General features: G+C 38.5%; 1 protein-coding gene across 1 annotated transcript in view; it reads right to left on the bottom strand.

Moving 5' to 3' along the window:
• Positions 1-9,811: 9,811 nt before the first annotated feature.
• SH3GL2 (SH3 domain containing GRB2 like 2, endophilin A1) overlaps positions 9,812-12,103 on the bottom strand; it is a 214,630-nt gene continuing 212,338 nt past the window's right edge. Inside the window, exon 9 of the mRNA XM_004600170.2 lies at positions 9,812-11,352. Coding sequence (XP_004600227.2) covers positions 11,153-11,352 — 200 coding nt within the window. The 3' untranslated portion in view covers positions 9,812-11,152. The remainder of the gene's footprint in view (positions 11,353-12,103) is intronic.

Consider the following 12,103-nt stretch of genomic DNA (forward strand, 5'->3'; position numbering starts at 1 on the left):
TTCTCTGTACAGCTCAATTCTTAACAGTTGCTGTCCAAAATATAATACTTGACCAGTGACTAATTTTAGTGTGACCAAATTTTAGCTTTCAAAACTTGAAATCACATAGGTGTCTAAATTCCTATACTACAAACATGTGCCCAGTTACTTATCTTAACATAGTAACCATGTTGCATGGTCCATGACAGTGATTTTGGTTAAAAAAGTAGGAGAAACTCAGTTCTCTTCCTGAAGATCACCAATTATTTCACTGGGCCTCAATTTGATACTTGTAACAAATAATCAACTGACTAAAGGAGTAATGACCTAAGCAAACATGCCACCAGAAAAAAACAGGTTTGTTACACATGGGGATTAATAAACCATTATGGGTGTGAGATATATACATACATACATATATATATATATATATAGAGAGAGAGAGAGAGAGAGAGAGAGAGAGAGAAGCTACCTGTTGGCATATTCGATATGCCAAAAACAGTAACACCAAGTCTCACAATGGAGACATTATTGGTGCCCGCTTGAGCAAACTGATGAACAACAGGATGACAGTGCGACAGTGCTACAGTACTACACACACACAGACACACACACACACACACACACATACAAATAGATATTTTTAACTGAAATATTTTTGTCCAGCAGAGGGCAATCTAGGTACCATAAACTACTTCTAGGGAAAAAAAAGGCATCAGTTTTGATGATTATATTAAATCAACTACTCACATTTCCTCAGACTCGTGAACCATTTTCCTCCTTTGTTTTCTTGCTTTTCTCCTCCTCTCTCTATTTCCTACATAATCCAAACCTCTGCATGTTTCTAAAAGAGACCAACCATGGCAAATGAAGAGGTTGTTGTTACTGTCAATGCCCTGAATTCTGCAATACTTTTGCATCTCCTCAGGGAAGAGAGAGCTATCCCTTGCATTACAATGAGAGAGGAAGCAGGTTTCTCATTTTCCTGCCTTAGCAGCCAGCTGTATACTCTGTGTCATTCATGAAGCTAGGTAAGAATTTCCATGTCTGAACTGCCTGCATAAACATTCTTTTTTTTTTCTACAGTACAATATTTAATTTTAAATAATGGCTAATTTGTATGTAATGTGTATTTCTGTGGATTACCACACAAATAAATATTACAGAGGGTTGAATTAGAACAATAAAAGACACTGAACAATAACAGCATTGGATTCATTTCTTCCTTCAAAGATCATTTAGCCTATTTTTCTCTCTTCTCTTTTGTCTTTTAGAACAATGTGGTATCTTACTTTAGTTAATTCACCAATCAGACCAATTTCTAACACAAAACCATTATTCTTACCTGCATCATGTTCTAAGTAAATTATTGTTGCCATCCCTTTAACAACATCACAATAGGTCAATTAAAAAATCTGAAGTGTTTCTGTTTCTGTATTTGCACTTGCATTGCTTAGCGCACAGCCCCAGTCACCATCTAAAACACGTGAGGAGTCAATCATAAAATTGTGCCTCTTCATTCATGCTATAAGACTCTACCATGAAACTGCACTCAAAGGTCTGATGGTCCTGCAGTGTATGCACATGCATATTACCACTTTCTGGAAGATGTTGTAGTGGAATATTAAAGTTAGATCTAAAGATGGAAGCTTAACAGGAGGTGGGGAAGAGATAAAACAGAAGGTAGAATATTTGTCTTGTGTGAGACCAACCATTATTTAAGTCCCCAAAACCACATATGGTTCCCCAAGCACCACCTGTGTCACTTCTGAGCACCACCCACTGTGACCCATCAACCACTCCTAATATTTAAAAAAATAATAATAAAATTGGAAGCTGCTTCTCTTGTTAGCGTACGCTAAAGAACAAACATCTACCAGCAAACTTGCTATTGCCATTGTAGTGTGCAGATCAACATGAAAATGTCAATTTGTCAGAATATTATAAAGTTTCTAAAGAATTCAATTTTGTACCTCAAAGACAATCGCCACCTTTACATCTGATTCCAACAGCTGTGCTATTTCCCACAACATTTATAGCCTATTTCACTTGAAATAGTTACCAGGATAAGTCAAGATACCCAGGAAACGTGCAAGTTCTACTCTCCGTTGGAGGTGGTGGAGTTCTCAGGCAGTGTTCAAGGGAACTGGGGACCACTACTAGTAATAATCAGCCAGTTGGGGCTGGATAGTTCATATCTTGGTCTAGAAGTGTTGTTGGGCCCAGCAGCATACCCTGGTAGTGCTGGAGACAGGTGTGTGTTCCAGCCCACTATCTTCCTGGTCCTAGGTTCTACTCTTGACAACTGAATCCGAATCTCTGATGGTAGGACGTAGGGATTTTCCTTTTAGAGTGCACTCCTCATGGTTCTAGTAGGTCATGAGCCACAGACCTAAAGAAGAAAATCAGATCTGATAGTAGCCCTACTGGTCTCTCTGATTGCCTCACACTAAGTGAGCAATAAAGTACAAAGGAAATTCTAAGCCAACACAGACTCAGACCCAGCAGCTTGAATCTGTCTTGAGAGCTATTCATCTACCAGCAGATTTGTGACATTCCCTGGAATGCTATGGATTTGTAACATTACTTTGGAGTAGTGGAAATGTGTTTGTCAAATGTTACTTAACAAACATGAATGTCTTTTAAAAATCAAAGTAAAAATAGAAAATAAAAATTTAGCAATCAGCTGCATGCTTATCTTAAAACGTTATATAACCTGTGCTTCCCCAACTTGCCTAAATCTAAAAACAGCTTGATAGCCCACTGAAATACATGACCCAGCCTCTCTGGTATGTGTAAGTAGTCACCATAGGACAATTGAAATGCAGCTTCCCAGGTCAAAAAAAAATCACAGGTTTCCCCAAGATGTCATTCTTCCCAGAATATTCTATTCAGATATACACACAAATATTTAGTTTTGGGTAAAGGAGCCAACTAATATATACTAGTTTTGTCATTCTCAGTTTTAAAGCTAAAGGCAGGATCTACTGAAACATCAGAATGCAGCTATCCCTAATAAATTTACCATAGAGTGGTCCTATGATCAGAAATACATTTATGGAGCTATTAGGAATGAAAATTCTCAGGTTTCATTTCAAAGCTAATGAATTAGAATAACCCAGGTATTTGTTTTAAGAAGTTCTGGATGCTTGCATTGTTCTCAGCTGTTTTTATTTCTTGAAGTAGAACTTCTGGATCATGGTAGTTCTACTTTTTTTGAAAACATTTAAATACTATTTTCCAGAATGGCTTTCATTTCTACCAATAGTGTAAAGGGGTTCCTTTTCCTCCACATCTTTACCTTTGGACATATTTTTAACACATTTCTAGCCTTTTTGATGATAGCCATTCTGTCAGGTGAGAAGTGACATTATTCTGGGTTTTCTTTGCATTTTTCTGATGAATGTTGTCATGTTGAGCATCTTTCCAAGTTTGTTGGTTATTCTTAAGAATTCTTTGTAAAAATGTCTGTCTATCTTACTTTTGAGAAATGGGTATTGTATAACACCATACAAATACAGGCTTTTTTCCCCTTGAGTATCAAACATTGCAAGTTGTAGCAATTTTATAAATTTAGAATTAATTTAGAATTGAATTTCTATGGACAGTGAGGATGCTATGCAGACCTTGTGTTATCTTATCAGCAATACTTAGAAATATTGTAAGTATGTGAATTTTACATGATTTCATAACAAGCCCACCACACTGGCTTTAGCTCATCAATCTGCAGTCAATGACGTACATTGGGCACAATATGATGTTTCTCTTGTTCACTGAGCTTCCAAATAATTGCAGTCCACTTCAGCTGTGTAGGAGGGTGGACTCTCTCACATGCCTCCAGTTGGCTAGACCAGCAGACCTCTGCACTGTGGTCTCACATCTCCACAAGGCTGACCTAGGCTTGTTCACATGGTGATTGCAGAATTCCAAGACAAGGCATGAAAGCACCCAAGGATTTTGGGCTTAGGCAAGATTAAAGGATTAAAATGCAGATTCTTACATTCTACAAATTACAAGCACATCTAGCTGACCCACTTTTAGTTTAAAGTGTGTGTGCTTTAATCTCTTTGTAGTAAAAACTATGAATATATACTATAGCTATGTATTTATAATGAATAAATATTTCTAGATTCTGGGACTGATGTCTTAGACTTGTTAATTTGATCATAATTCAAAGATTAAAACTGATTAAAAATTATAATAAAAATTAAAATACTGATATTTCAATATCAAATTGATATCATTATAGGAGTATCACTAAGTTGAAAAGCAATCACAGAAATAAAAGGTTTAATAGATTTACCCTTTTAAAAATACAGAGCATTTTTGGGCATTGAGTTGTATATTAATATATAGCTTTATTCTTTATATTAACCTGTTATTTAGCGTATGATTTGTAAATCATTTTACCTATTCAGCCATTTTGCCCCATGCAGAATCTCTTCAGTTTTATTTACAACCATTTATTTTTTGCCTTTGCTTCTCATCTTTAAAGAGTCATAGTCAAAAAAACCCTCATTGAGACTAGTATCAAGAGTTGATTACCATATTTTCTTTTACAATTTTTGGGGGTTTGGGTTTTGTTGTACATTTTAATTTTGGGGCTTGGTTTTTGTTGTACATTCTATTTTGTTTTGTTTTTTGGTCATACCCGGTAATGCACAGGGGTCATTCCTGGCTCTGCACTCAGGAATTACCCCTGGCATTGCTCAGGGGACCATATGAGATGCTGGGAATCAAACCCGGGTCGGCCGCGTGCAAGGCAAACCCCTACCCGCTTTACTATTACTCCAGCCCCTGTACATTCTAATCTTTAAATGAAATTTTCTGGGTGATTCTGATACATGTATTAGAAGCCCTATAGATTGGTTCCTAAACCTTCTGGATGGAAAATAAGTCGACAGGAGAGAGATAAGTTTTTCCAGACACTTAGTTACATAGACAATTCTGAAACGTGTGAATGAAAACATGGAAATTCAATCTATTCAAATACCCCAGGCAGTGCTTATCTTCACATAAAGTTGGGATATTTAAGGAGCTCTTTGATTTCTTTATCTCCAGAACTAATGGAGGCAGACAATTTGGTAGTCATTTGTTTAAGACTTTTGAAAATACAGATCCTCTGGCATTTTCCCAGGATCTAGTCAGTTTCTGTCTCTGGGACAGGTGGCAGAGCAATGAGTACTTTGTCTGCATAAGGAGTAATCCTGCAGTAAATGACTTAAATGAAAAAGGAGCAATTTTTCAGAGGAATGGATCTGTATCTTCTGATACTGACTGTTAGTGCTACAATCCAGAGACCCATCAAAGGCCTTGCACAACAAGAAACAGAGGGTTGATCTGTACTTTTTAGCTTGGGCAAGGAAACCTGCCAGAGTTGGTATGGCGAAGGGACCACTAAGTCAATGACGGTTGGAGGGATCGCTGGGGATGGAAGATGTATGCTGAAAGTAGACTAAGAACCAAACGTGATGCCCTCTCAGTATCTGTACTGCAAACCATGATGCCCAAAACCAGAGAGAGAGTAAGAAAGAAATTGTCTGCCACAGAGGCAGGGACTGGGATAGGGTGGTGGTAGTGGGAGGGATACTGGGTACATTGGTAGTGGAAAAGGTGCACTGGTGGAGAGATGGGTGTTCGATCATTGTGTGACTGAAACTCAATCATGAAAGCTTTGTATCTCATGGTGATTCAATAAAAAAAAAGTAAAAAAGAAAGTAAACCTGCCAGACACCACTCAGAACCGGAAGTGCTTTCTCCTGCATACAGCAGTCACAGTCAACTTGGTGTTAAGATATAAATGAATGCAATATTTCTTTTTTTTAATTTTTATTTTTCAAGTGAGGACAGTTACAGGGCTTTTATTGATCGAGTCTCAGTCATATATGCTCAAACACCCATCCCTTCAGTGCACATGTTCCACCACCAATAATCCCAGCACACCCCCTCCCACTCCCCCTCTGCCTGTGTGGCAGATGATTTTCACTTTACTCTTTCCTTACTTTGATTACGTTCAATTTTCGACAGGAAACTCACTATCATTATTTGGAGTTTTTCCGAAACAGTCAGACCTGTCGGAATGCGGTCATTAGATTGTATGTTTTCTATTGTTGGTAACAAAGATTATATGATGTTGCGCAGTCGAGAAAGTGGCCGCCCAGATTTGGAATTCTGCTATTAAGTATTTCTGCTGGCAGAGGTATTTCAGGAGGCAGGGCCGGTTCTGCCTGCCCCATCGCAAGATTCCCCATGCATCCCGTTCCATCACTGCAAACTCCTACCTCTCTGTCCAATTGGTTCTAATGGTGGCGGTTGCCATGCTGTCCAGGGGGGGAAAGGCCAAGGGACAGAGACCCTTCCCCTCCTGGAGCTGCAAGGGGCCGTAGCATAGTTCAGAGTCTAGGGAGTGTATCTGCCAGCAGCCGCTGCATTTGAGATCGGTTTCTGTGCTTCTGGGATAATGGATGCTCAGGGGTGGTGGAGCCATTCCTGAGCATGTTTTTTGTATATTAGGAAAGGTCACACGGCTGCATAAGTGGCTGAGTGGTTTGGAGATGTCCCAGCCCCGCGTACCAGAACTGTGTTAACAGAAGCTCAGTGTCGCCTGGGCTCCATTGGAGAGGGCGTGCTTGCTGAACCTTCTGCGTCTTGCATCCTGGTGTTGCCGGCCCAGTCTGGGGTCTGGAGCGATCTCCAGCCTGCGGTCTGCTGGAGAGGCCCCAATTTTTCACTGCTGGTTATGTGAATGCAATATTTCTTAAAGATTTCAAGGGAAACAAAACACCACAGAAAAAGAAAGTATAAGAAATGCTTGTGTGTAAAACTTCTCACTTTACCTTTGGCTTCATGAACTTTTACCATCTGAAATTCTATAATCATTTATAAGTATTTAGTCTTATTTCTACTGAGAGTTTCCTGCCCACATGGGAGAGCCTGACAAACTCCCCATGGTGTATTCAAATGCCAAAATCAGTAATAATGCTGGGTCTCATTCCCCTGACCCTGAAAGATCCTCCAATGTGGCATCGTTGGAAAGGACGAGTAAAGAGAGGCTTCTAAAAATCTCAGGGCTAGGATGAATGGAGATGTTACTGAGACTGCTCGAGAAATTCGACGATCAACGAGATGATAATGATGATGATGATGATAATGATGATGATGATGATAATGATGATGATGATGATGACAGTCTTATTTCAGAATTAAGAAGTCCACTGTTTCTTGTCTTGCTAAAAAAAGTCATAAAGTTAGTAAATTCTTTTTTCAAGCTCTAATTACCATAACACATGAGACACTGTGCGGGGTAAACAACCAACCCATTCACCAAGTTTTATTTTTTTCCCAATGTATCAATCCGAAAGAATATTTAAGATTGAAATCCTTCTTCTTCAATTAAAATCACATATATTGAGCTTAACGAAGTACTTAAAACAGCATAATAAATAATGACGGATCTCATTTCTTCCTCTTTCAAGTACAAAAAAATCATTTTATAAATGTGTTGAGTGCTGATTCCCATATGAGAAAAGAATGAAAGAAAATTTGAAGTTTTAAGTATAAATCTATTTTTTATTGCTTAAAGACCATTAAAAGATTGTAATCTGCAATGATTCCATCAGGTAAAGGAATCTATATTTTGCCTGCCTAGAGTAAGAAAAGAAACATTCCAGACTCAGTGCTGATATGCAGCATTTATTAGATGGCACACATCAGTAAATATGATATTCTAAATTCTGACATTGTATATATGAGGAAAAAAATAAAAACCCTGTTTAGAGAGGGCTTCACATATTTTGAATTTTCTTGAAATTCAAACTTTATTCTTCACCCATCTACTACTGACACTTTGCACTACTTAGGACTTATTCCTGCCACTGTGCTCAGGAATGGTGGGACTCAGGGATCAAATGGGGTCCTGGGAATCAGAATCCAGACTGGTTAAGTGCCTAACATGCTGTATTAGCTCTCTGTCCCCCAATTTACTGGACTATAAGAAATGGCTTTCTTTTTATTCTTGATAGATCGTATAATATGGAAGTCATTCAGGTCTCAACTGCTGGTCCTAGAAACTGTTAATGTCGTCACCCCTCTCCATAGCCTGGAAGCCTCCACCATGACCCAAAGCTCCACACGGAGACCTCAATGCTGGCTCTTCCTTCAGCATTAAGTCCTCTGTATCATCAGCACCATCCACAGGGAGTAAAAAGTAGTCTGTATTTTTAATCAGTAAAAGAATTTTTTAAAAGTAAGACTTAAAAATACTCACATGGATCTATCTAGAACATTAGATGCTGTCTTAGAAATAGAGCCTTGGAATAGCCTTCATTTCCTAAGTTGTTGCTAAGGCTATATAAAATAGGATGTGACACATTCTGGGATGTAGGTTACACACTATACACAGACAGAGAAATTTTAATTTTTGGCAAAGTCACTTTTACTGCCTACCTATTTTTAGCAAAGAAACCAAGAAAAGAATTATTTTCCACATTTTTTTCCTTTCACACCTGACAAATCTATTAGGCAAATAACAAGAGACAAAGCCTCCTGAACTTGTTCTCGATTTTGTTCAGTTTAATTTTAGTTACATTTGTTTCCTTTTCAAAAAGTTCTTTCTGTGATTAGAATTAAAATAAGTGCTTGTGGTGAGTCCACTGCCCCATGGTGGCCCAGAGATTTGTCTGTTGCTCTGCTCTGCAGATCTGAAGTTTTGTAAAGAGATATTTATTATATTTCATTAGAAGAGACACAGACCATTCTGAATTTGGCAAATGTATTCTTGTTTTCCAAAAGATGCATCTTCCTGCAAACTGTGGTTATGACACTTTGGTGTCATTTGACATTAACTTATAATAAAACAACTTTCTTTCAGAAGTTCCTAAAGTGATCTTACCTGTTTCCCTCTTTTCAGAGAAAAAAAAATCACTCAGTACTTTCCTCCCTCACTGGAATATTTCTTCTCTAAGTCAAGGCCTCTTAAACTTTTATCACTCATCACCCCTTTATACCTAAGAAAATTTTATATGAACCCAGGTATATAAAATAGGTATATTAACCAAACATTTACAAATAATAAATTATAGTATATTTTAAAGCACTTTTTCTGTAATTACCAAATTCAGTTATGTGATAGCTTAAGAAGTTATGCTTTAAGCAAACAAACCAAAAGCAGCCTGGAATATACACCTGAGACTACACCCCCAAATTATTTTAGCCTCCCCCCGCCAAAAAAAGAGAGTGGTTTCACTTTGGGAAACAATTGATTAAATCAACCTGTGTTAAAATATTCAGACTCTTTATTTTAGCATGGAGGAACACAAGGAATATCCAATATATAAAGAACACGTCCATTTTCTCAGAGGCTCAGGATAGTGTTTTGTCATATCTGTGCATTGCTCTCCTGCCCCCTTCCCATCCTGTACCACACAAACAGAAAATAATGTTGGTGCCTGGGAAACCTGTACTTCTATATCTGCTTATTTTTTTAAGCATGGAAGAAAACAAAAGACTGGTTGAAATATTATGCTTTATTTCATCCTCTCAACATATTCTTTTAATGATGTTAGGATTGAAATTGTCTTCTGGAAGACCTTCTTTTCTTTCCATTTTTGGGTCCTCTCTCCTAAATTTCCTCCTTTATCTAGGGCTATCAGGAAGTTACCAGTTTCCAGGTTAGTTTGCTTTTTGATAAGTGAAATTCTCTATATACAGAATTGACGAGCTTTAAACAAGTTCTGGTTTATTGTATCAGAAGGTGATGGGACCACAAGGAGTTCTAGTCCACCCACACTATAATCCAAAGAAATTATGTAAAATAAAGGACTAGAGCCATTGATTCTGTCTTCAGCAATATTTATTGGAAACAGCGATGCTTCCCGTGGTAAGAGTTTATACATTAAGCAGTAAGATTTGCCTTTTACTCCACATGATCCACTATCGCAGGTGGCACATCCGAAGCAGCACATTAAACCTCTGAAAGAATCTGTACAGCTAGATAAATAGAACTCTGGATACCTTACAGAACTTTATTGACTGATACAAAAAAAAAGGACAAAAGAAACACGCATAAGCTTACTCACAATACTACACACACAAAACGAAGATGAGATAGAAGGGAAGAAATAAAAGGAATGACTGATTTGGGAAAGGGTTTTTGCATATGCAGCCACACACATCTTAAACTTCTAAGCACAAAATCATCTTTATTTGGTCCTCATTGAGGGCAGAATATGCACAAACGATGTTCAAAGAACACAAGGGGAACATGGAGAGGATAGATATTTACTATTTCTACATCTATGAACTAGTGAGAAAAATGGTTTCTAGTGTTTTTCTCTTTGTTTCCTGTACTCGTGAAACATGTACTTCATAAATAAAAGTGAATATATTTTCCCCCGTAACCTTCAGCAACGGCCTAAATACAAATGTTTCTGTACAGCAAGATATAGAATCTTTGAACTCTCTTCCAAATTCCTCATACAAGGGACTCTACTCCTTTTATACCCTCTTACAGTATGCTGATTGCTGTCTTAGAAATAAAATAGAGTCCCTCTCTGGTATTAATACCAGAGAGGGAGGAAAGCTGGCTGTACCTCAGAAATAGGCATATATGGGGTGGGAAGAACAAAGGTGACAGTTTCAAGAGAAGGTTTTTTACCCACACTCAACACTTTTCTACTGAGAGCATCACTAATGCATTCAGACCAGAAGACGGTTGCTGGTGAGGGAGACTTTCTTCAATAGTACTATTTACTCACTATAGAGGGGGGAGTGAAAGCAACAACTTTCTCCTACTAAATGGAGAACCTGAGACCTTGAGATGGCCTGTGGGTGATAGATAATATCTCGGGTGGGATGTATTTTTTTTCTTTTCTGTGACTTGGCTTGCGGCTGTATTCTAAAAACCCACAGCCTCCTGAGAACTGTGTAAACAGCACTAATGGCTGATCTCAGATGGTATTTAAAAAGCACATGCCATGCCTACCAGGCTAAGAAGATACCATCCATCACCATGACGCTTGTGGACTCGCACAAGTTAACCAAAGATACTCAGTGGGGCTTTATGACTTAGACCACTGCAACCTGCACTTGGGATGTGTTTTAAGCAGCATTACCAAAGCAGTGGTTAAACTTAACTATCTGGGTCGAGAGGAGGTGAGCCAGCCAACGTAACGTCTTAATGGGGCAGAGCAACTAGAATTTCCACGTAATTGATCGGGAAGAAGCCTGACTGGCCATGAAGCATACCCTCATACCAGTTCTCATCAATCTGGTTAGTGAGTGTGATGATATCACCCTCTTTAAAACCCAACTCTCCTTCATTTTCAGGTTCAAAGTCATACAGAGCTCGGCAGCAGGGCTGATCCATTTGGGCCCCTGGTGAGAGAGAAAAACACAGAAAGACAAAGGGAATTTAACTCATGTCTTCCACTCACTGCTTCCACCTGGTCTGCTGTCCCCTTTGTGGCCTCCCACCCTCCTCTTTTTTGCAGAGTGTCCTGATATAGCTAGCCTCCAATGGTTGCTGCATGGTAGCTGTCCTCTATCAGTCTTCAGGAAACTTCTATGATTTCCGCAGTCCATTTCCGGTATGAAAAATAACCGTATGATACATACAACACACTTCATCAAGGTTTGATTCCATAATGATGCCCAGATGTGAGAGAGAAAATGATTTCAGGAGTTTAAAATTAGCTTTAGGTTGTTAATATGACATAGCCAGAATTCTTTCCAAATTTTCACGTCCAAAACTTTCCACATGTGCAATAGCAGTTACTTGATGGACAATGCTTTATATTTTCAAAATAACAACAGACCTCACTTTCTGAAAATAATCTCTTGGCTGGAGAATTAGTGAGAGAGTTAGTGAGGCACTTGCCTTGCACTCTGCTGACCTGGGTTCAAACCCTTGGCACCACTATGGTCCCCTGATCACAGCCAGGAGTTATCCCTGAGTGCAGAGCCAAGAGTAAGGCCTGAGCATGCTGGATGTACCCTCAAACTAACAATGATGATGATGATGATGATGATGACTCCAGTCTCAGGAAAACATATAATACAGTGGAAATAAAACATTACAAAACACTAACTTTAAATTCTTATTTAGCATAAGCTGGGCGATACACTT

This window comes from Sorex araneus, chromosome 1 (assembly GCF_027595985.1).
Source record: "Sorex araneus isolate mSorAra2 chromosome 1, mSorAra2.pri, whole genome shotgun sequence".
NCBI lineage: Eukaryota > Metazoa > Chordata > Mammalia > Eulipotyphla > Soricidae > Sorex > Sorex araneus.